General features: G+C 38.9%; 1 protein-coding gene and 1 long non-coding RNA gene across 4 annotated transcripts in view; one reads left to right on the top strand and one right to left on the bottom strand.

Moving 5' to 3' along the window:
• The window catches only part of LOC102293824 (anoctamin-4), a 72,444-nt gene that overhangs the window by 10,886 nt on the left and 38,246 nt on the right, over nt 1-23,312 (bottom strand). For 2 of the 3 annotated variants that reach the window (XM_005942889.3, XM_005942890.2), the window contains 17 exons: nt 18,283-18,483; nt 17,440-17,588; nt 17,127-17,276; nt 15,942-16,042; nt 15,289-15,333; nt 15,080-15,211; nt 14,753-14,859; nt 13,990-14,045; nt 13,733-13,854; nt 13,384-13,518; nt 12,251-12,347; nt 11,740-11,800; nt 2,566-2,648; nt 1,304-1,444; nt 935-1,099; nt 624-660; nt 419-530 (listed from right to left, as the gene is read on the bottom strand). In XM_005942889.3, the coding sequence (XP_005942951.1) occupies nt 419-530; nt 624-660; nt 935-1,099; nt 1,304-1,444; nt 2,566-2,648; nt 11,740-11,800; nt 12,251-12,347; nt 13,384-13,518; nt 13,733-13,854; nt 13,990-14,045; nt 14,753-14,859; nt 15,080-15,211; nt 15,289-15,333; nt 15,942-16,042; nt 17,127-17,276; nt 17,440-17,588; nt 18,283-18,483 (1,894 nt within the window). Of the gene's footprint in view, nt 1-418; nt 531-623; nt 661-934; nt 1,100-1,303; nt 1,445-2,565; nt 2,649-11,739; nt 11,801-12,250; nt 12,348-13,383; nt 13,519-13,732; nt 13,855-13,989; nt 14,046-14,752; nt 14,860-15,079; nt 15,212-15,288; nt 15,334-15,941; nt 16,043-17,126; nt 17,277-17,439; nt 17,589-18,282; nt 18,484-19,598; nt 22,636-23,312 lie in introns of those variants that run through there. The other variant, XM_042225670.1, reaches the window with a different exon arrangement.
• LOC121815313 lies at nt 6,639-12,418 on the top strand. The gene is made up of 4 exons (XR_006054979.1): nt 6,639-7,053; nt 10,010-10,127; nt 10,519-10,662; nt 10,917-12,418. It is a non-coding gene; the product is annotated as an uncharacterized LOC121815313 (long non-coding RNA).

Genomic DNA, 23,312 nt, shown 5'->3' with positions numbered 1-23,312 from the left:
AAAAAAAAAAACAACATCTCTTTAAAATGTATTAAGGCTATTCTGATTTAAATAATAATAATGGATTGCATTTATATAGCGCCTTCCTAGACACTCAAAGCGCTTTACAATTCCACTATTCATTCACTCTCACATTCACACACTGGTGGAGGCAAACCATGACAGGTGATTGCTTTCTTATAGGTCAGCTGTACTAAAGGATTCAGTATATTTTGTTTAAGACTTTTGGATATTCCCTAATTATGTATGACTTTAATATCACAGTAAAATATACAGGCCCCTTTGCTAAACAAGGCAACTAGCCAGTGTAAGAATAAGTAATAGGAACTCAGCTACGTATATTTGTGTGAAACTGGTTACATGATTCAACTAATACTGGTCCTGTCCTGTATTTGTAAATTGCCTGTGACTTACTCACCTTCCCAAAAAGAAGGCGATGTAGAAAGTTGAACTGTTAAGATTGACAAACTGAAAAAGAAACATCTTGAAAGTAAAGCTGTTCTCCCACTCAGACTCTGTCCTCGGTTGCTCTGTGGTTAAACAGAAAGAAGGAGTTCATTTTAAGAATATCGTAACATTATTCATACAAAAAGAAATTGCAAAATTGTGTGTCACCAGCTTACCTAAATTGGTAAGAAGCAGAGCAACTTTTTCATAAAGCTGTAAAAAAGGGTGAAATTAAATGTATTTCTCAAGGCTTTACATTTAAGTTCCATACAGTAAATTTATTGTCTAAAAATACTGTTAAAAGCGTTAGAAAGCTATCAAAATAATGATAATGATAATCTTATATGTATCCGTGTAACTATTCATACAATGCATGAATTAGCCGTTACATTTAAAACAGTATTTATCACACCTGAAATAAATGCATTAACTATTTCGTCATTGCTCTACTTCTGCACAGTGCAGTCGAAAAACAGCAGAAACTTACCACGTTAAGGAGCATGATGATGCAAAAGTTGATGCAGACTGCCGTGCCCGTGGTCGCCACCTGAGAGTTGTTCCTGATGAGAGCCCAGCCGAAGGCAGCGAAGGTACTGACAGTGATAACTCGGTAAATGACGATGCCAAACACGGCAGCAATCACCACCAATATCTGTGACGTGACAGTGACAAGAAAAAGAGAACATTTCAACTGTAAATACATATGAATGTATATATGATAACTGAATTTTTCAGTCTATAAACTGAGAGGTCTAGTTTTAGATGGAACAATGGAAATTGTAATTGCAGACAAAAAGCAGTTGACACATTTAGTAACACATCTTTTACTTAATGCTCACTTGCTCCAGAAACTCACCATAAAGAATATTCCAGATGTGGAAACGATGAGGCGACTGTATTTGTCAGAGAAGGCCTGGTAAGGTTCAGGTTTTCCAGATATAGGGTTCATCCTCTCCTTCTTTGAGTATTTGGCCTCAAACTGCGGGCGTATTTCTTCCTGAAAGATAACAGACTACACATATGAGCATAAACTGCAGTAAGAAAGCACACATTTAGCTACTAGTTAGCAGCCATTTCTGCTGAGAAGTTTTTCACAGGATTGCATAGTTGAGGGTGCAAGTCACAGGCAGTATGAGGTATGTATTAACACAATCTTCACAGAAGTGGAAAGCGTAAGGACTCAACAGACTTCAGTTAGTGGGATAAATGACATGACATGTCAATGCAATTAGAAAAAGACTGAACAAGTACTACTTTTTTTAAAAGGGTTACCACGGAGAAAGCTTCTTCTTCAGGGTATCAGCACAAATATTTAATACGAACTGTGTAAAGCACAGATCATGGGTATCATGGGATGTACCACCAACAGATAGAGGAAGTCTCTGACGTCAAGAAATCCTACCAGCGGCTAGAAAAGGCCACAGAGGTTCTGATTATGGCAGCACAAGAACCGGCCCTAAGCACCAGATCTATTTGGGCAAGAGTCTAGCACAGCCAACAGGACTCAAACTGCAGGCTGTGTCCAAAGGTGCCTGACACATAGCAACAGGATATAATAGCCAAGCTGGGACAGTGTAGAGGCACAACCAAGTGGCTGCAAACCACCCTTATATCCTCAAGCTCTGACCAAAAGCCTGTCTTCTCACGTTACGTACAAAGCAGATTGAAATTCTGAATCACATTTACATCGAAAGAAGAGCAGCCTTCAAAGAACACATTCACTATCTATTATGTGATTGACAGATGATGGTTGGAGGTTGATACACAAGACAGGAGAGAACATAAAAACCCACAGAAATTACATTATGACAGCTGTGTGGGTCTTTAGTTTGTTCGTGCTTTCATTGTAGAGCTGCAGATTTTCAGTGACTCATAAAATGAACTGAGACAGACTTGACACAGGCCCTTAGTACACCATCTCCACCTTTTTAAATATATGCTTTGAGATTGACATGGACTGAAAAGGGTATGAGTAGGCCAACATTTCTTCAGGGAAGAAGTGCTTGTTCAAGAAAAAAAGAAATAACTAGAAATATAATTGACTATCTTTTCCCTCCTAATTTCTTTTCATACTATTTATTTATGTTAAAGGGAGCAGATAAGCTACAGGACTTTTACCTCCTCTTCTTCCCAGTCAATGAGGTCCCAGTCATATGCGAGGACAGCTCTGCGTCTCTTCCAGAACTCCAGGAAGACCGTTGCTGGAAGACATGAACAAAAAAGTTTGCATTGCGTCCTAAACAGTCCCCAGGATGGGATTATATGGCTCCTACCAAGCACTAATCAACTTTCTATTAAATTTCTTCTGTTAGATGATTCTTCTGTCATTATGTAAACAATACATTATTGATGAGCCCGTCATGTTTTTGCAGATAACATGCTTCAAATTTAGACGTACAAGTCTTAATAATGAAGAAATCGTCACAATCTTTAAATATTTGGCCTGATATTAATCAACAAGACAGATACTTGTAATAAAAAGCAAAGTGCATGGGTCAGAAAGCTAAGTCAAGCTTAAAGTCTGAGTTTTCTGTTAAACACATAACCCAGGCTTTGTAGTATGAAGCAAGTTCAGTATACTGAGGGCAGTTTTCCTGTATCTGGATTCACTTACCCTAAAATTGATGATCAGAAAAACTTTAGACCCTCCTACCATCCGTGCTTAGAAGACCAACAGGATTAGTAGTGTTATTTTCCAGAGAACTGATTGTTCAGTTGGTGCTGATTTCATATCTGCACATATTATTCCAATAATATGCTCCATATGTGGTTATTGTCTGGACCCCAGTTTCTTGTATTACTTGGCCAGTAAAGCACCACTTTCAAGACACAGAGATGGCTCAACCCATTATTGTAGTACACCCCTCAGATTCATCTTGTAGTTTTAGACTGCAACAACTTCGCTTGCTTAAAGCATGCTAGCAAGAATTGTGTCATGTTTCTGACCTGGCGTTTTGAGTTTATTCTGTATTTTTGAGTTTCTTATGTAAAGTTTGTGATTATAAGTTATTGTGTTAGTCTTATTTGGGGTCTAGTGGAGTTTTAGTTTAGCCATTACTATCATCTGTCTCCTTGGCTTTTGTGTCTTGTTTCTTGTCTAGTCTGTCATGTCATTGTCAAGCTTGTGTTGTCCTGTCTCTCCATGTTTCCTGTTTTATTTTGAAAGTCTTGTGTTTCTATATTCAGTGAGGTTTAAGTTTATTTTTCCCTCAGGGGCCTGTTCTTCGTACCTCCCTAAGTAAGTTAGCTGGATTAGATTGTTGACGATTTCGCGTGATCCTGGATCGTTCGGTTCCCCGAAGCTCATCCGGGACTTGCTGTCATAGCAACAGAGCCGTAAGCGTAAACCTGCTCGGGAGCAGGTTTACTTTATGTAAACAGGATTAGATCGCGGCCACGCAGGTATGTCCGCTTCATTTATACGAAAGCAACAGCGATATTCCACCACTGTTTCACCATAAATAAATAACATCAATGTAACTAAAGATAATGCAGCACCTGATCCTTGTATTGATGTCACACAGATACATACAGGTCATTTCCTAAAAAAGGGAAATGAACTATTAACATTCTATTACATGTATGTGATTATTACAGATGTAATTCATATTTCAGAGTAGTAATTGTAAATTACTTCGTGTAATCAAGATGAGAGACCACGGCTATAAAAGCGAAGGTGGATTTGGGAAGCCTGTCGCAGCCATGTCCTGTCCGTATACGCGAGCAACCCATTGCGGAAGGTGCAAGATTGATAAGGAGAGTCCTCAGAATTCAGCGTATATTGCGGGATAGACAGGATCCTTTAGCTCAGCGCGACAGTGTGCTCATTGAGAGATATCGATATTCCCGTGAGGGTATTATTTACTTAACCAACTTGTTGACGAGGGGGTGCAGGACCACCACCTGTCTTTTTTTCCTCTGCCCTTTTCTTGGTTGCTGTTATGAACAAACTAACAGAGTATTACAGGCCAGTATTACCTTGCCAAGAGACGAAAAGCAATCTAAGAGATAAATATTACCATTCTGTAGAATACTCCTGTATTCCACTTTTACTTGTTCCCATGTTCTTGTGGGTCCTGTTGTGGCTCTAATGTGAAAGGGGATATAATATAACATATTATGATATAATATAATGCCATATGATATTGGACAATATAGTGTCATATGATAGATCTACCCTACCGCCTACTGGTGTTGGCCAGAGGGGCCGATGGCGCGATATGGCAGCCTGGCTACAACCGTAGCTGCCTCCACCAGTGTGTGAATGTGGGAGTGAATGAATAGTGGTATCGTAAAGCGCTTTGGGTGCCTTGGAAAGCGCTATATAAACCCAATCCATTATTATTATTATTATTAAATTACCTACGAGTTTGATTTGTCAGCAACTTTCTGCCAGCCCTCTCTCCTTGCTTTTGCAGCCTTTGCAGTGTTCTCTTGCGTTTTAATTAAACTCTGAAACTCCTGAAATCCCTCACTCATGAGTTCTTGCTCTGCTGCCGGAAAATACCGAGCACGCCCCTTCGACATTTTCGCCGACCAATCAGCGGGTTGCCGATCAATGTTTCTACTATCGATGCGTAGCCCCTTTTACGACACCCAGTGATGTCACATTACTGCGTCCAGCTGTACTAATCGTCAACAGCAGGTGTGTTCGGGGAACCGGATTAGCGAGCTCACGGTTAGCGCGATGGTTTGGTCTTGGATGTGTCATTTGATCTTGGATGTAGTAAGCGACGTACGAAGAACAGGCCCCTGATGTCATTATGTTCTTTCTAATCAGCTGTTTCCCCATGTGTTTCCACTTCCCCTGCTCACTTCCTGTGTGCATTTAGTCTGTGTGTTTTCATTCATTTCTTTGGGTCGTTTGCTATGTTCATGCTATGTCATGTTTCTAGGTTTGTTTTTATGTTTTAATCTTAGGTCACCAAGTTTAGGTTATTGTTTAGTTTCGCCTTTGCCTCTTGTAATGTTTTCCGGCCTTGAATAAACGGCTTGTTCTTAGATAGATTAAAGATTTGTTTTTCATGTTTGTACTCGGGTCCTCCTCCTCACTCCACACAGTCAGCTTCTCAGCTAGACTGTGACAAACTGTAGAAGGACGCAAGAGCAAAAGCTGTTCTTGCTGGCTGTTGCAAAGAACCAGGTTGATAAAAGTAAACCAAAACAACAAACCTGACCAATTAGCCTAAAGATGCTCAAACTCGTAATAGAAAAATAAGAAAGTACAGGTAAGTCTGCATTAGGGTAGCTTCTACAAATTATGCCTTTTTACAATACAGTGGTCCCTCGTTTATCGCGGGGGTTATGTTCTAAAAATAACCCGCGATAGGTGAAATCCGCGAAGTAGCCAACTTAATTTTTTTACAACTATTATAGATGTTTTCAGGCTGTAAACCTCCTCATGGCACACTTTATACACTTTTCTCAGACATGCATAAACATTTTCACACCTTTCTCTCTCTTTTAAACACTCTCAGAGCTCAAGCCTTCAAATAAGTCCAGTACTATACTGTAGAATGACACCAAAGGCACCCGCGGTTGCTTTTGACGGTGCAAAACGTTTCATCGACATTGTTGTGTTTGTTGGGGAGAAAACCTACAAACATACAGAGCAGCCCTTCAGAGTCACACTGCTAGCAAAAGATTTATGTAAATTTAACAAGCTGAACACATTCTGTACTGTACAGGAGACACGGCATGAGATTGATTGACAATGGTCTACAGCCAATCAGGATGTAAAAAAACAAAACTAAAAAAACTAAACTAGCAAACAAAAAAACATGGAATATTGCACAAAAAAATCCGCAAAACAGCAAGGCCACGAAAGGTGAACTGCGTTACAGCGAGGGACCACTGTATATATGTAATTTGACCAACTCTTTATATAAAATAGGCACAAAAGATGAAACATTTCAGCTTTTATTTGTTTAAATTTTAAAACATCACTAAATAAAAATAACGTGCATCACTCTCTGGGTAAGAGAATAGTGTTTTGGCCATTATTTTCTACACCACAGATCACAATGAAGTTTAAATTACTGACACAAACTGCCAACACTGGTTAATGAGTTAATCTTTACTATTGCTTCCAAGTTGATCTTGCACTGTGTAGGGAAATGCCTACTGGTCTTCTGGATCTTTATATATGCACTATTAAGTTAATCCTAACTGCAGAGTGGTAAATAGTGAGAGGTTGATATGATGCCCGTGTTATCCAACTGTGTTGAAAATGTCACGTGTCAAAGTGCTTTCTGATCCAGTATTTACAATGCACGACAACTCAGAAACAGTGCTGAGCCATGGAAGTTAGATCCTGCCGAACAAAGTCCTCCGGATAGCTTACTTATTGCAAACGCTGCTCAGATCAGAGGCCTTCATCCTCAGTGTTTCAAACACAAGCTTTTCATTTATTTTCTCTGTCATGTCCACATGCCGTCTGAAGCTGCATAAGAGAAAGGTATTTTCAGAGCGAACACTCAGCTGTATGAGCAAACAGCAGGGGAGAGAACTTCTGAGGAACCTTAATGAGGGGATTTCAGTGGATTCTGTGCTGCAGTGAAACCCAAAAATTAATTCGGACAAGCGGCGAGAAGCAGTGGATGTAAGGTCAGTACATTAATGCGCTTTCTTTTTGACTTTTCTTTTAATAAAAATCGAAAACTGGTAATGTTTTTGCTGTATTTGCAGACTTCAAACAGTGCTCTGAGATGCCAGCGCAGCTGTGAAAACAGCTTTAGTATTCTACACTGGTTGTTAAACTTGGCAAGTGTTTTTATATGTGTAGTTCAATGTCGAATAAATGCAACTATGTGTATTCAGGAATGATCAATTATTATACAGAAATAAAAAACTATTTTGTGGAGTTTAACTTTGTACTATTTAGAGCTCAGTTGGGCGCTTATTTGTTAATTACATAAGAGCTGGTTAACTTTGTTAGTTGATAAGATAAGGGACTAGGATTGCAGATTTCATTGTAGAGTAAAAATGTTGTAGCTCCTTATCAAGATCCCAGTGTCCTGTACAACACCATATTACTAACAGTTTTAGTTTTAGTAAGTTGTTTATAGAGGTTGTCTGCAGAACTATATTAAACGTAAACATCTTTAGTAGCAGGGAATGCCCTCTATCCATCTATCCATGCTAACTGGGTGACTGTTATTATGCCCTCTACTGAAAAGTGAATTATTTAAAGTGCCGCAGTTTTTACATTTTTTGCCTGTGCGAAGCTACACAATCAAAGCTGCCCCTTTCTTCCCGCAGCACAGATTAAATATACAAATTAAAGCAGCCAAAAGATAATCAGCAGTGATGTTTAGCACCTTGCTGTCAAGACTGTCGCTGCCTGTACTGTACCATATAATCTTCAGCAACACTTTAACATGTTAAAGTAAGACTTTAAACCTCATTTTTAACCGCTGTGTTGGACTATCACATTATTACTTCTGTGATAGGTGCATCCTAGGTACACCTTCAGCAGCATTAGAAGGTGCACCTAGGATCATAGTCAGAATCTTAAACAGATAAAAACATGCCACATACATATGTCATCGGGCATTTTGTTTTCCCAGAGAGGAGCATTTGATTTACAGGCTTATTTATAGACAGCACAGCCCCACCAGCTGTGGGCTGCTCAGTTTAAATATCCATAGTATTGATACCAATGTTGGTATTGTTATCAGCTCGATACTAGCGAGACAGGATCAATGCTTTAGTTTGATTTTCTCCTCTAGGTTCATTAATTTGCTCAATCATGAATGAAAATGTCTGAATACAAGGATACTTTTGTGTTGACACTTAGGTCAAGTCGTTACATTGTAGGTCTGTGAAAGTGCCAGTTGTAAAATTTGTGTAAAAACTGTGAAAGCTGTGTTTGGTTTTATTAAGTAACACAACAAAACACACTAATAGTGGAATTAAAATTTAAAGACATGTAGGTGTATTCAGAAGAAGCATATTGAGGATAGATACTTCAAAACTTATAACAAATAAGCCGCTGTTATCCCAAAAAGTTGATTCAGTTTATCTGGACGTTGCGTTTTCAGTGGGAGAAACGTTTGATGTCTCAGGAGTATCGGAACAGTTGAGACGAATTTTCTCGAAAACACAGCGTCTCTGAAGCTTTTAAACCCCAAATTGCGCTGCGCTGCGATCCTTGGGGTGGACCAAAAATTGGTCCACCCCAAGGATTGGGTCCCCCAACACAAACAGAGTAACATAGTGTACGCTGTTAAGTGCCAGGATTATTGCCAGGATTTATACATCGGGGAAACCAAAGAACCTCTGACTAAGCGGATGGCACAACACAGAAGAGCTACCTCGTCAGGCCGGGACTCAAACTATCTACTCACACCTACAGGCCAGTGGACTCTCATTTAATCCTGGACAGGGATTTAGGACTGGTCTGATGTGGGGAGTCAAGAAGGAGGGGGCCTAAGGGTACATCTGTCACCATCTTACAATGCTGCGACTGCAGCCATTTCCCAATTCTCTGTGAATGGTACTCATGGCCACTGATCAATGACCAATGGTCTTTGATCAGTGGTTATTGATCAATGGTCATGACAATTTGCATATTTATGATCAAGGAAATGACCTCACAGCCCATTGTTCCTTCAGTGGGCTGGTTTCAGTCATTGAAATGCAAATGTACTGTTTATGAGATTGGGGAAACCTGCAGTCAGCTGAGACTGAAGCAGTCACTTGGATGAGTGACAAAACGTTTCTCCCACTGAAAACACTAAACATCTGTGATAATGGTCCTGTAATTACATGGCAATGGATCAATACCAAATTTTGCAGTATTGCATACCACTAAACCAAACTGTGCTCATCTGAAGCAACGCTCAAATTGTGTTTGCTTCAAACCTAACTAACTAGTAACTAACTGCTAGACCTACAACAAATCATTATCAGATTATCAAACATTGACTGAACCATGATGAGCTCTTTTACGTGCCTCAGTGGCTCTCTATGAGGGTAAACGATCTTAGTAAATAACATCTGAATTCCTAATAAAAGCAAAAAAGACATTCCTACATAAAAACAGACTAGCCCAATGACGTCAGACACGACATCATCAGCACTATAAAATTCAGGAAATGGTTGATCGATAGACAATAAGTTTTTTCACTGAAGTTGTAGTTTACTAGGATGTCTTTGCATAAGAACTCCATGTGCTCAGGTTGTTTCTTAACTTTTTTTTTTGTTTCATCATGCAGAGTAGACAATAGACAATGCCATGAGCCAGTTGGTACCAAAGTATGCAAATGACATCTATAAAAACTGGAAAAATCTGTATTAAAGAAAATCAAAGGAATCATTTTTGATCACATCGTGCCTTCCCAAGCAAGTTTTAAATTGCATTTTGAAAAGTTAAAAAGCCAGCGATTAGTTGAAAGGACGTATACTGAACGGATACTGAGCTTTCCTTTATTTAGTTATACACAGCTCACAAACACAAGTAACTCGAGCTTTTAATTTAACTTTTTTTCAATGACAAGCTGGAATAAAATTCCAAGCCCAGCTGATCAAAATCCAAATGCCCGTCGTTTTGCCTTCACAGCAAATCTCCTGGAGCAATAAGATCTGCCTGATGGGGCTCCTTCAGAACCAGAACCAGTCTCTGGTCTTTTCTCAACCAGAGGTCATCCACTTGGAGTCCACAGCACAACAATCAGCTGGTACTATAATATTTCCAATGCAAAAGAGTCCTGATTCTGTACAACTACTACAACTTCAGAAAACAAATAGAAAAATGAGATTTTGTTTGCACTGTTTTATTCAACAGTGCATTTGTACTCTTAGGCCCACCCTAGAAAACTATGAAAGTATCAATAATGACTTTGTGCCTCTTTGAACACTAAATGTAGGCATTATCTTTTATCTTATCCAATAATTAGTTCACGTTGAATGAAGCTACGCCTCATTTGTCTGTACATTGTATTTATGAAAGTAATCAATGGTAATTCATAATAATTATAAAGAAACAATGGTCCAAGTTTTATTCCTGTTCTGTCAGTCTGATTTGTTAAAGCCTTTTTGTACCTCTTCCCTCCTTTTTATCCTCAACAGTAAACAACATTGTCATCGTGCTGTGTGTGTTGATCTTCATCCTCCAGCTGTGTTTAGCTCTGTTCTTCATGCTGAGATGTTTTAGATATGACAACAGAATACGAGAGGCTCTCAAACAGCCGACCGCTGTTAAAAAAATCCTTGGTGAGCATCTGTTGCTACTCTGTTTTTTGTTCTTCCTTTACATAGGTACTCAAATTAAACACAGTTCAACAACATTTCTGATTATATATGTGAAGATCAATGTGCAGGAACACCAGTTAACGATGGTAGTTATTTTTAAACATCAACATTGTTTTGATATGTATCATTTTGAGTTTAAGCTGTTTGAAATGTGACTTTTGAGTAATTTTTCTTTATTTTGTGCATTTTTTGTGCTCCATTTTTCTGTCACAAAGGCATTTATAAAGAGTCCAGGGATCACCTTTATGATGCTGCTGGTTCTTCATCACCTGCTGTGTCAGCAGTGGAGGAAAGTTATGAACAGCCCACAGGTTCCTTAAGTGCACCGCACATATACTGGGACCTTGTTCAGTAGTCACGTGTCTAACAGTTCAACCAGGCTTTTAAACAGTGTTAATGAAACTGTAAATGTCTGTTTAATCTTTTAAATATATAAAATTTGGAAATGTTTTGTTTTTAGAGTATTAATACTAATTGAAAAAGAAATACAAACAACTGATGTTACTGTGTAATGTGAAAATCTTTGATAATATATAAAATAGCTGAAATAGCTCTGTGTTGAAATGTTTTAGTGTCTTCAGCTATTGGCTGCTGCTTCATTCATTTTCAGTCCATTCCTTGTACGTGATGATTTTTAGGGTTTTTTTTTTTTGTTTCTGTTGTTGTTTTTAAGTTAATTTTTTATCATGTAAACAATATACAGAGAGTTATTTAGGAAAAAAAAAATTAAAGCAGAAATCTATCCACCTATTTTGATCTGCTTTACATATCAAGCAGGAGTGGGAACAAACAAGTGCACGTTTATTTAATCCTGAGGCTGAATGGAACAAAAGACAGCCAACCTGAATATAGCCTAATTTTCATGTTCCCTGCAAAATACAAATATTTTGGGGATAGCTCAAGACTTTTGCACAGTAATCTCTATCTTTTAGAAAACATCAGAAGAGGTTATCAGACAGTGCAGCAGCACAGCACTGTGCGAACCTCATTGTTATGTGTTTCCCTGCTGCATTTTTCCAAAGTTCAATGTCAACTTACCCCACACAGCCATGAACACAGCAAAGAAAACAGTGGCCCCGTTGTCGAATAGATGGGTGACCTTAAAATGAAGACAAGATCACACATTTTTATGTCAAAAAGCAAATTTAGGAAAAATCTACACACCTGATTCAATGAGATGCATAAATGTCAAAGATTTTAGTGCCAGTTTATGTGCAGTTAGTATGTTCCTAAGAATACTTTTGGATGATAAAAATGTCATTTTCATCACAGTGTTTCCCAGTAGGATGAGATGATTGAAGGGTGAGAAACTGAGGACACTGCATTCATTCATGAACTGCTAGCTTGTGAATCAAAACATAGGGCTACCCCAAAGCATACCCTCATTAATCTCTTTTTGATGATACTTCAAATATACAAATATTTCAATCCTACTGGACTCATTTAGTGATAGACAGCTTCTTAACACATATTTATTTAACTAACACTGAGATCGGCTACTATCACAAGTATCAGCTGCTGGGAACATTTCGTCCCCCTTTTCATGTACCTTGGCGTAGATGCAGCTGTCTGACAGTCTCAGGTAGGGGCAGTACTGGTCACAGATGGGGCACATGATGATGTCGTTGGCCTGGCAGATTTCTTTGCTGGACGACGACAAACAAACGACCAAAGCATTCAAGTAGGACAAGAATTATAACATCCAGCAAGAGACAAAGTCACAGAAAAACCCAGACTAACACAAGTCTGAGTTCTCTTAAAAAATACAAGTGCAAAACGTAAGTGTGTGTGATCTCTGTTCAGGTAAATGAAGTTATGTTCTTAAGAAAAGTCATTACAGAGAACATTTGCTTCTGTGTGGGATTTTTCAGCCAGAGAAGCCTGCGCACGTTTGATTTTCTGTTTCAGTTAAGCAGCATCCAGTATAATCACGTACAGGGGACAATTTCACACTCTGTTGCCTCATCTCAAATTGCAAATTACAGTTAGCTCCATAATCTGTTGGACAAACACACATTTTTTGCCTCCGTATTATCACTGCAGTGGATTTTAAATCAAACAGCCAGGATATGATTGAAGTTTTTGTAAACATAAACGTATATATAGTTTAAACAAAGAGGCTCAAAATTCATTTTAGTGGTGACTGAGAGAGACAGCAAATACCTTAGGAGCAGTGTTGATCAAGCTACTTGAAAAAAGCAATTAGTTGTTAATTACTGATTACTTCTCCAAGAAAGAAATCCTGTTACTTTACTGATGACTTATTTTCAAAAGTAATTAGTTACTTATTACTTATTTACATGCTACACAACCTGAATACGTAATAAAGCAACAGACCTTTCAGCCCAATTCTAGTTTTTTTTTGCATAATCATCACATAAAATTGAATGAAATGAAAAAGTCTCTTTTTAAAACTTGTTAGTTTTAATCTTCATGCATCAAGCAAACATTAAATTATATGCAACAGTCTTTGACTGAAATAGAAACATTTTCAACACATTATAGAGCTAAATGTATCCAAATGTATGTAAAAATAATTTAACGTTTAGTCTGCTCTGCACACGAGGATTCGTGGAAAGATGCAGCAGTTTGAAGAAAATAATGCATCTTCTTCTGTAGACGCTCAGAATAAAGAATAGCAGGACACACATGTTTATCACTACAGAGAGGAGGTGTCTTTACCTGACCTGGCAGTGCTCCAGAGTGAAAAGCCCGTACAGAAATACCAGCAGGCCAACTAGAGCTGCAGGAAACAGCATCCCCGTGTACCAGCCGAGCCAGGCGAAGTACAGTCCGATCTTCTCTCCAAAATACCTCCTGGAACAACAGCCGAGCGCAAGCGGAATGAGAAAAAAAAAGTTTGTTCCCTCAGAATGGCCTCGAAACTACACCTGTATGTGGTAAAAGCTACACAACACATCATGATGTCTTAACTAAATTTTATGTAAAGATATTTCAGCTATCGCTACCTGATGATGATGATGTTTTCATGTCAATATAGTTTCAGATCTAATTGTGTGCATGTAGTTACCTGACTAGATCCAGCGGTTGGTACTTGTACCAAACCCCCCACCAAGCCCAGCACTCGTACAAGAGGTGCCGATGGTTGTCTGCTCCGTGCGTTCTGATGGAGTTTTTGCTGTGGTAGCTCCCCTGTTAAAGCATGCATATATATGCTTATGTACACATAGACATGATCTCTATGTGTGGTATAATATCACAGCAAAGAACTACTTCAAAACAGGTGGTGGAAATGAATGAGTGAAAGGTTTCTAGCAGCCAAATTACCTCATGAAGGGGGAAAGCTGCCTCGTATGAATTATTGCTCAAAAGACGATTAAGCCCTGCAAAAAAATTAATAAATAAATAAAAGAAAGAAAGAGAATCATTAAAGGAGTGAAGTCAGGTGGAGCCATACCGTTTCCGCGTTCACATTTAGAATTTACCGTGTGAATGCATAATCAAATCAAGCCTTGCATGAGAAGACGGGGTTTCATGCAAACACATTCATTAAAAACCTCATAAAAATTGAGTCAAAATTTTGCAGCTGGGGGTGTTTTAGAGATATCGGCTGAAATTCTGGTCCCTGCAGAAACACCGTTTGAGCTAAAGAGGATTTTTTCATTGTTGTTGATGTAATGCCACAACTAACCACTGGGATAAAATCAGGAGAAATGCCTGTAAGTCTGTCATAAAAGGATTTTGAGAATTCATCCGGAGTTTTTGAGACAGCATGAGCTGCCATTTTTTATGGGCCTTGGATTAATATGCATCAGATAGGACTGTCTGTTTTTATTTTTTTTATTTTTTTATTTTTATAAAAAGGCATTGATAAAGAGGAAATAGTAATATTAAAATGTGATAAAACCATATTTAAAGTCTGAAAACTTACACATAAGCTTAAAGTGTAACAAAGAATGGAAACCAAATGGATTTCTTAGTCAAATATACGGTGCTTATATACAATAATATTCTGGTGCATTTTGTGCATTGATATGTATTTTTTTAAATTTATTTTTTGGTAATTTTCATTAATTCTACAGAATCTTACCCATCTTAGTTTTCCCCTCCTCATATTTGACCCGCTGGAGGATGTGGTGAATGATGCGACTTCTGGTGGCGTTGTTGAAAAATGTATCTTTGTTGTGGATGATGAAACTGGAGTGAAACAAACTGGTTAGAACAAGTCTGTCTGCTCTGACTGATAGGTTTTTTGTATATGCGTGCACATATGTAGGTGCAAAAGTGTGTTTTACACTGTGCACCAATTTGCATATAAGAGGCTAAAGTACAAAAGAGGGAATGGAAATGCACCAGCTGGCGGTGTAAGATTAAGTTCAAAAAGTCTCTCGGGGTGGAGCATTCCTCAACAACTCACTGATGGATCCTCGATCGACTGAAGGGGGCGGTAAAGCTCTCGTTCTCCTCCAGGTCAGGCAGCCTGTCATTGTCGAACTTCATGGGCTTGCGGGGAAGCCAGCCGCGGAATTTGTTGATGCGCTTCTCCATCCTGCAAGAGAAGCTTCTGTTGAAGCTGCAGCAGTGGGGGTTTGCTTAGTCCACTTACACGTTGCCATGGACACTCACCTGCTCATAAACTTGTGCCGTCGGTGCATGTAGAAGATTTTCCTCCTGGAAAACGGAATGTTGATGAGAAGAGAAGAAGAAATTCATTCAGGATGCTATCACTTGATAATTAATTCATTAAATAAATAAATACAACCTTACAACCAATTTGGGCTTCCATCTATTCAACAGTGCAATAAATTCCACAGAGCTTAAAATTACTGTGTGCACTGGGTTTTAAGATATTTTTATAGAAATAAGCTACAACTTTCAGCTAATGGATCTCATTAAGTGTTAAGTGCTGTTTTTATTGGTGATTTTATATTATCGTGTTAAAACAGTGGGGCATCATCTAGACAGAAATGGAACAGGGCAGCCAACTGTATTTTCATGTATGTTTGAATAGTAATTATTAAATATTATATTTATAGAGTGCACAGTCACCTCAGGGTGCTTTATATTGTAGAGTAAAGACCCTAAATGAGGGAGCACTTGGTGAAACTGGGAAGGAAAAACTCAATTTTTACAGGAAGAAACACCTGGAAGAATCAGGCTCAGTGATCTGTTGGGGTTACATTACACTACATGCAAATAACTTCTGTTTGTGTACAAGAAAATTCGACAGGGCAGCTTTAATTATTTTCACATTAGCATCATTAGAAGTTTTGTCTAACCTGAAAGGCATGCGAATGTTCATGAGCTCTGCATAGCGACAGAGAACATCCCACGGTGCATGAAGCTTCAAGAAGATCACATCACTGTTTGTTAACGAGGCCTGTAATGAAGTCAAACACACATAAATATACTATACCGTTTTATAATATGTATATATATATATAAAGCAGAATTTATTTTTTAAAGTGAAGAGCTACAAAATATCTCACTGCAGGCTGTTGAGCATCTGCTCTTTTCCTCACCTGTTTGTACTTCCTGACTGTGTAGGAGTCTGTCTAAGGGTACATGAATCAGAAGCTAACTGCAGAGACCTAAAAATAACTAAATGACTCCATGCAAGAAATACCCACAAGTGGGCTGAAGGTTGAAGGAGACAACAACCGTCGCCTTCCGCTGCGCACTCTAGATAATGACGACCTTGGCGGTACAGCATCAGCAAACAGAGCTGAGGTTAACACACAGCATCACAACATCCACCTTCTCCATTCTATCAAGTGACACTTTTGCTCAGTGAGAAGCAGCAGCAGAGAAAATTGCGATCGGCACATTTGATTTTGCTCTACGAGCGCTGAACGTCTCGACAGCCCCCAGCTGTCAGACCTGGCACAAAGGCTTTGAGCATTTTAAAATTCAGCACTTCGGCCATTTAGATTACATGCATAATAGGGCTGTGCATTAAATAACTTCCTCACATAAAATGGTATCGCTGTTGAGCGAGACTCACAATAAATGCAATTGCAGGTTGGCTGAAGAAGCCGGTTCTCCGTCAGCACCGGAAACTATCGAGCTTCTCGTTTACTTTGGAGTCATCGCTTTTTAAAGAACTGGACTACGTTTGCTTTGCTAATGTCCTGTGATTATAAGAATTGCTCTTGAGCAATAAATATATGGCCGAAGAACGAATTGAGTGCTACATTGCTGACCTCCAAAACAAAGTTAAAAATACGGTATATCATAAATGATTTATAATCCAAAGTTTGCCTCATTCATTGACTGGGTCTATTGTTTGGATTTTGCGAACCACAAGGAGATGCTTCAGAATAATTTAGGTCACATTGCTTTTATTATTGCTGTCAAAAAAAAGAAAAGGAAAAGCTCTTAGAAACTGTTTTACCTGCAAAGCGCAAAATACTAGAAAGGATTAGTGAATGGTTAACAAACACTGTGCAAGCCAGCTATTTTACCTCCTTTTCCATGTGCAGGCCCTCTGCACGGATGTTCCGTTCAAATACTTCCCTTTTCTCTGACTGTGAACTGGATTTCCTGTAGACCAGGATGTAATCGATGCGGCTCTTTCCATCACTGAAGCAAAGGCCACTGGACTTACTCCTCCCCTGAGGACACGCAGATAAAGAGAGTCAGCAAAGAATAGCAACTGGCCATTTAGAGGAACCGTTATCTCTGCTGTTTTGACTCAGTTATCATCTATTATTGACGATGGATGGATGAATAAGCAAACATTTGGCTGTCGGTGATTTGTTTATTTTCACCGCTGACCTCTGGGAGACCTGCACTGGACTTTGTGTTGTCATCAAGGATGCTGCTGTGGGTGCCCTGGTTCTGCAGAGTGGAGTCGTCGTCTCTGGACGGGCTGCTGATGCCATCTGACCTTTCTCGTTCAAGAAGCACGTTAACATCCTTCACAACTGTAGAGTAAATCGAAAAGTGAATAGAATCCAAGCTGACTAACTTTTAATCCAGTAAAAATGCTGACTCTTCATCTGTTCTTATTCAATAACTGAGCAATCATAAGACAGCTAAAGAAAACCTTTTCATCCCTTATTATTTTTAGCTATAAAAATCCAAAACAATGAGCTAAAAAGCTCAAAAAAATCAACACAATCGTAGTGTTAGAAGATTTTCTCCAGGATAGAATCAGCTCTGCTTCAAATTCTACTTTTAAGAACTATAGAAACCACAAGTGGCATCTTCAGACACAACAGGAGCTGATTATTCAAGAGCTTGTATGAGAGGAAAGGGACTTTAAATTAAATTCCAATTCAAATGGCTTTTGATTCTTTCACGATGCTCTGTACTGTATCTAACTCCTTTAATTAATCTGTGTTGTCACAAAAAGCAAGTATGTTGGCAGAGAGCAGAGAGCAGAGAGGACTATTGTATTTTTATATCAGGTATAGGGGAAAGACTCTAAATACAGTAATTGAAAATGCCAACAACCTGCGCACAAGTCTGAAAAAGTTTCTCTGAGCAGTGATGGCCTTTTATTAGCTGATGTAAAGGTATTCATTAGAAAGACCACAATGCTGTCAGCTAAACTTGCTGAGAGAAAATAAGCTGAGCGAAGTCAACATAAATGTAGTTGCAGCTGGTGGTGCTCACCCAGTGGAGGCACATCATCTTGAGTGCTGGAATCTGGGGCTGTGGCCAAAGATTCCTCCATGATGTCTTCTTCCCCACAGGAGGGGAAGGTGAGAGGTCTGTCTGCTGCCCGGTAGCCAGAGGCCCAGGGCTGCAGTTGGACTCTGTGTCGGCGGAGGCTCTGGTGCTGGAGCTCAGACCCATGTAGAGATAAACTTGCACCTGTAAGGATACACAGCACGTTACTGTCGTTTTTTTGCTTCCTTTTAAGAGATAGCAATGAATCTTTTAGTGCTTATTGTTATCTTTTTCCATTTACTTGCTCTCGCTTGAGACACAACAGAAAGTCTAGTAATAAACTTGCCAGCAACTGGTCGAGTACTGATCGTGTCATCTGGACTTGGAACTATTGTGACAGTGAACATGAGAAGACTTTCTGTCAGAACGTCCCCCAGGTAAAGCTTTCTCACTAACTACACGGTAGTGGCCATCCATGCAAGAAGAATACATCAAGACCAAAGACCCGAAGCTAAATGTGAGTCATCCCAAGGAATAAATCAACAAAAATAATCAGGGCCAGGCAGGCAAAACTTGCAAACTTGCAAGCATCATCTGACAGCCTTGCAAAAACACAGTTAAAGTTATTCTAGAAATGGCAGAAACCATGTTGACTTCACTAACAATGCCCAAGTTGACTGGTTATAAAATGTTAACTATTAACTCCTAAGCTAACAAGTCAACTGCTGGTGTCCCAACTGTGACTTCTGCCTGTGCGCACTTGACTTGTTCACATCATGGCCAGTAGAGCTCGACACACACAAGGCTGCTCAGTTAGCTAAGTTAACTAATGTTGAACTTCAAACAAATGAAATGTTTCTACGTATATTTCACTCGCAGTTAAGGCTAGATTACTCGACTCAAACTCAACTTAATGTATTTATAAAGCACATTTTTAACACATTGTTAACAACCGGCACCAAAACCCTGTTCAAAAGACAAAATAGATTTAAACAAACAAACAAACAAACAAACAAAAAGCAAAAAGCACAAAAGGGAATAGATACGAAATGACTTAAATGCATTTTAGTAGGTGCTAAATACATGAAGCTGAAAAAGTGAGTGAAGACACAATGAGCAAGTCCAATTCAAATGCCAGTGAGTAAAAATGAGTTTTAAGTCCAGTCCAGGCTGGATGGAGCAGATTTGACTGGGAGGGGAATGCTGTTCCACAGTTTGGAGAATGCTCTCTGAGTTTCAATTTAAAGCGGAAAACAGTCAGAAGCATCTGATCAGCTAACCGGACGAACAGACAAAGAGTTTTCGTTAGAGAAGATTACCTTTTCTATTCCTTTACTGTAGATGTAGAGCAGGTTAATCTCACTCACATATGCTAGAAAGTTTTCCAAGTGGTCACTCTGGGTATTCCAAAAACAACAACAACAAACCCCCTCTGCAAATAAAATAAATAAAACTTTGTTGTAAAAGAAATATTTTTAAAACTACAGCTTCACAGGCAATCAAGACTGTCTTTTCTAAATCTTTAATCCATGGAGGTTTTGACATCTACAAAGGTAGCTAGAGTTTAGTGTAGAGTGGAAAGGAGCAGTCCCTAAGAGGAAATGCTGATGAACATACAAGGTGTAAGCCAATGGGTAGAATGCAATAAATGCTGAAGACGTAGACAGCGATTCCCACTATACAAACACTTTCCTTGAGATTTTGCTGAAGCGTAACAGCAAAATTTAAAAGGAAGACAAAAACAGCAGGAACAGATGTACAGCAACAGATAATATGGCAGAGGAAGCTGTGTGAAAATTAGAGGGAAAAAAAGAAAAAGCACAGCTCTGTAACTTCTATCTCCTTAGCAAAGACTAACCTTGAAAGACCCTCCAAGGATAGACACTCTACATGGCAACACATATGCTAATTGGAGCTATTGGTCAACTAGACTGTGCCCGTCTGGGAGGGAGAAATTATTCCAAGCTTAGCATAAAACGAACAATCTAAACAGGTCTGTGTCTCTTACTTTCAGTCCTCTGGAGAGTGGGAAGACTTCGAGAGAGGGGGTTGGCTGTCTTGAAGGTCTGCACGGTGAATTTACGTTTGTGACAGCAAAGGTGACTCAGCTAAATTTTTCTGCTGAGCGGTGGTAAGAGGGACAGAGATATAGAGGTTGGGGAGTCGTCCCGGCTTTTAATCAGCCGTTGATGCTTTGGAACATTGGACTCCATGGACGAGGCTAATGGAAAGATGATCAATCTGATACTAGTGGAAAACAGGGTGACCAACTCAACCTGCAACCTTCAGAGAGGGCACACTGAAAAAACACTTTATTTATTCAAAGAAGATGAATAAAGTTTAATCTCAAGATTTGAGATTAAAAGTTCTTCTATGGAAACTCATTTCTGCCAGTAAGTGAAAAAAGATCAAATTAATCACGAACTTTAAAGAGTGTATGAATATTTACGACCTTTTACACTTCATTTAAATTGAAAAACTGAAATAAAGTCCTAATTTTACTATTCTTTTCCTTTGATGTCATACTTATATTGTACTGTGCCTGGGTGTCTTTGGAGGAGTCGGACTCAAGCACACATAATCTGTATTCAGGAGGGCGTGCATAAAAATTAAGTGAAACAGTCACAACATATGGATTGTGCTTTGCTCACAACAAAATTTAAAGTTTGTTCAATACCTGAACGTATTCCAGTTTTGTATCAGTTTAAATTGGTGTACTTTTCTACTGTGTAACATGCACAGTTAAAAAAAAACAATTATAGTTTTTAATGGAAAAATTATTATTATTATTGTTTTGTTACTGGTGGAAATTAGCTTCCATAGTTCTGACATGAGAAGCTTTTTTAGCATGTTATTTTCAACTCTTAAACCCAGGCAGTATGTGATGACTTCATACACTTCCCGACCCCGTTTCCTCAGCACCCTCAGCACTCCAACGCTGCTCTCGTTAATGGAAAGGAGAATTGCTTACTATAAATATTGGCTCTCGGAGGACTGAGACACCAGATATTAGCCTACATCGTGCTGTCTTGCCAGGCAGTGGCCAGTCAAACAATGTATTCATCAATCTTTAACAACCTTATGGTGCTTCTGTAACCCAAGCCACAACTGAGGTCACATGGTACTAAAGCTTTGAGTGTACACACATCTGTTTTTCTTAAACTCAATAAAGCCACACTTCAGCAGTGGCACTGTAGATTATTTCCTTTTCCTCTTTAATTTTGAACATCCAAGAAAAATGCATCTTAAAATTTTTCAATTACCAGATGAAGAATTTGTTAATTGTATTTTAAGATTTTATATAACATGCCATTACATGCAGCCTAGTCGTGCAAGTTGTTGCTTTATTATTTATTTTATTCTCACTAGTTTTGTATGCATAATGCAGTTTTTTGTATTAGAAAAAATATATGTTGTGTCAAGTTTTCTCATAAAGTATTACCTGTGCCACATGTGCTCACTTACTATAAATTATATTCATACTCTTAATGTAGTTTTAATACTTGTCAACTCGTAGTAGTTGTATCAGGAAAATCACTGGGGTTGGATGTGGCAGAAAACCATACACACACCACATGTATGCTATTGTTCTTTGTTGCGGTTTAACCTGTGAAAGACAAAAATGTAAAGAAAATTCTGCATCAAGCCTTGCAGTCATATTGTTTCTGAATGACATTTTGGTGGTTACCATTGCTGCCTCACAGCAAGGTCCTGAGTTCAAATCCACCAACTGTGTGGAGATTGCATGCTCTCCCTGTGGGTTCACTCTGGGTACTCTGCCTTCCTCCCACATAACAAACATGTGCTTAGTGGGGTTAGATTAATTGATTTTTCTAAATTGTCCAAGCTGTGTTAGACTTGTCCAGCTTAAACCTTGCCCTATAACACCTGGGATAGACTCCAGCCCCCTTCGCCCCCCTGTGAGCCTGATAAGGACAAGTGGCTGGAGTGACAGCTATGTACATTTTGTTATTTAAAAAAGCAATGTCTACACAGGTTTTATGTTAATCAGACTCTAGACTCTAGACACTCCAAGAAATAACTCTTTAAATGAACTTTAAAATAATCACAGAAAGGTATTTTGACATTTATAAATGGCTTTCTCTTAGCATTAAGTACTTTTGCAGGACTACTCTAATTTGGAAAGGTTGGATCAACTCAATTTAATCAAATTGGACTCAACTGCAGTATATAAGTTAATTCACAATTAATGAATTAAGTTGGTTCAACTCAAGTACATTAAGTTGGAACAACAGAATTGCATAATGCTAAAATAAAGCAATTTAAGCACGTGTAAATCCTTTCCTTTGGATAAGAAATGACTAAAATACATACTTGCCTCTATTAGTGCGCCCCAGGGTGGCTGTGGTTACAATCTAGCTTGCTATCACCAGTGTGTGAATGTGTGTGTGAATGGGTGGATGACTGGTTGTGTAAAGCGCTTTGGGGTCCTTAGGGACCTTGGGGACCCCAAAGCGCTTTACACAACCAGTCATCCACGCTATACAAATACAGGCCATTTACCATTTACATTTTAGTAGGTGCTAAACACATGAAGCTGAAAAAGTGAGTGAAGACACAATGAGCAAGTCCGATTCAAATGCCAGTGAGTAAAAATGAGTTTTAAGTCCAGTCCAGCCTGGATGGAGCAGATTTGAGTGGGAGGGGAATGCTGTTCCACAGTTTGGAGAATGCTCTCTGAGTTTCAATTTAAAGCAGAAAACAGTCAGAAGCATCTGATCAGCTAACCGGACTAACAGAACAAGAGTTTTTGTTAGATATTTCCGTTTTTATCCCTTTACTGTAGATGTAGAGCAGGTTAATCTCACTCACATGTGCTAAAAAAGTTTTCCAAGTGGTCACTGTGGGTATTGCAAGTTAGCGCTTGTGGAGAAATTATATATTGTGGAGGTAAACACAGACGACACGAGAGCTCTTGATAAACACTGCTCGTTTATTACTCATCACCACAGAACTGAACACTTTCCCTCCAAAACACAGCAACAACACTTCCTGAGAACTGGGTGTGAGTG

The sequence above is a fragment of the Haplochromis burtoni genome, unplaced genomic scaffold, assembly GCF_018398535.1.
Source record: "Haplochromis burtoni strain Fernald_Lab_line unplaced genomic scaffold, NCSU_Asbu1 Contig_178, whole genome shotgun sequence".
In the NCBI taxonomy this organism is placed as follows: domain Eukaryota; kingdom Metazoa; phylum Chordata; class Actinopteri; order Cichliformes; family Cichlidae; genus Haplochromis; species Haplochromis burtoni.
The sequence above is the reverse complement of the archived record's forward strand: the minus strand, read 5'-3'. Positions and strand labels throughout refer to the sequence as shown.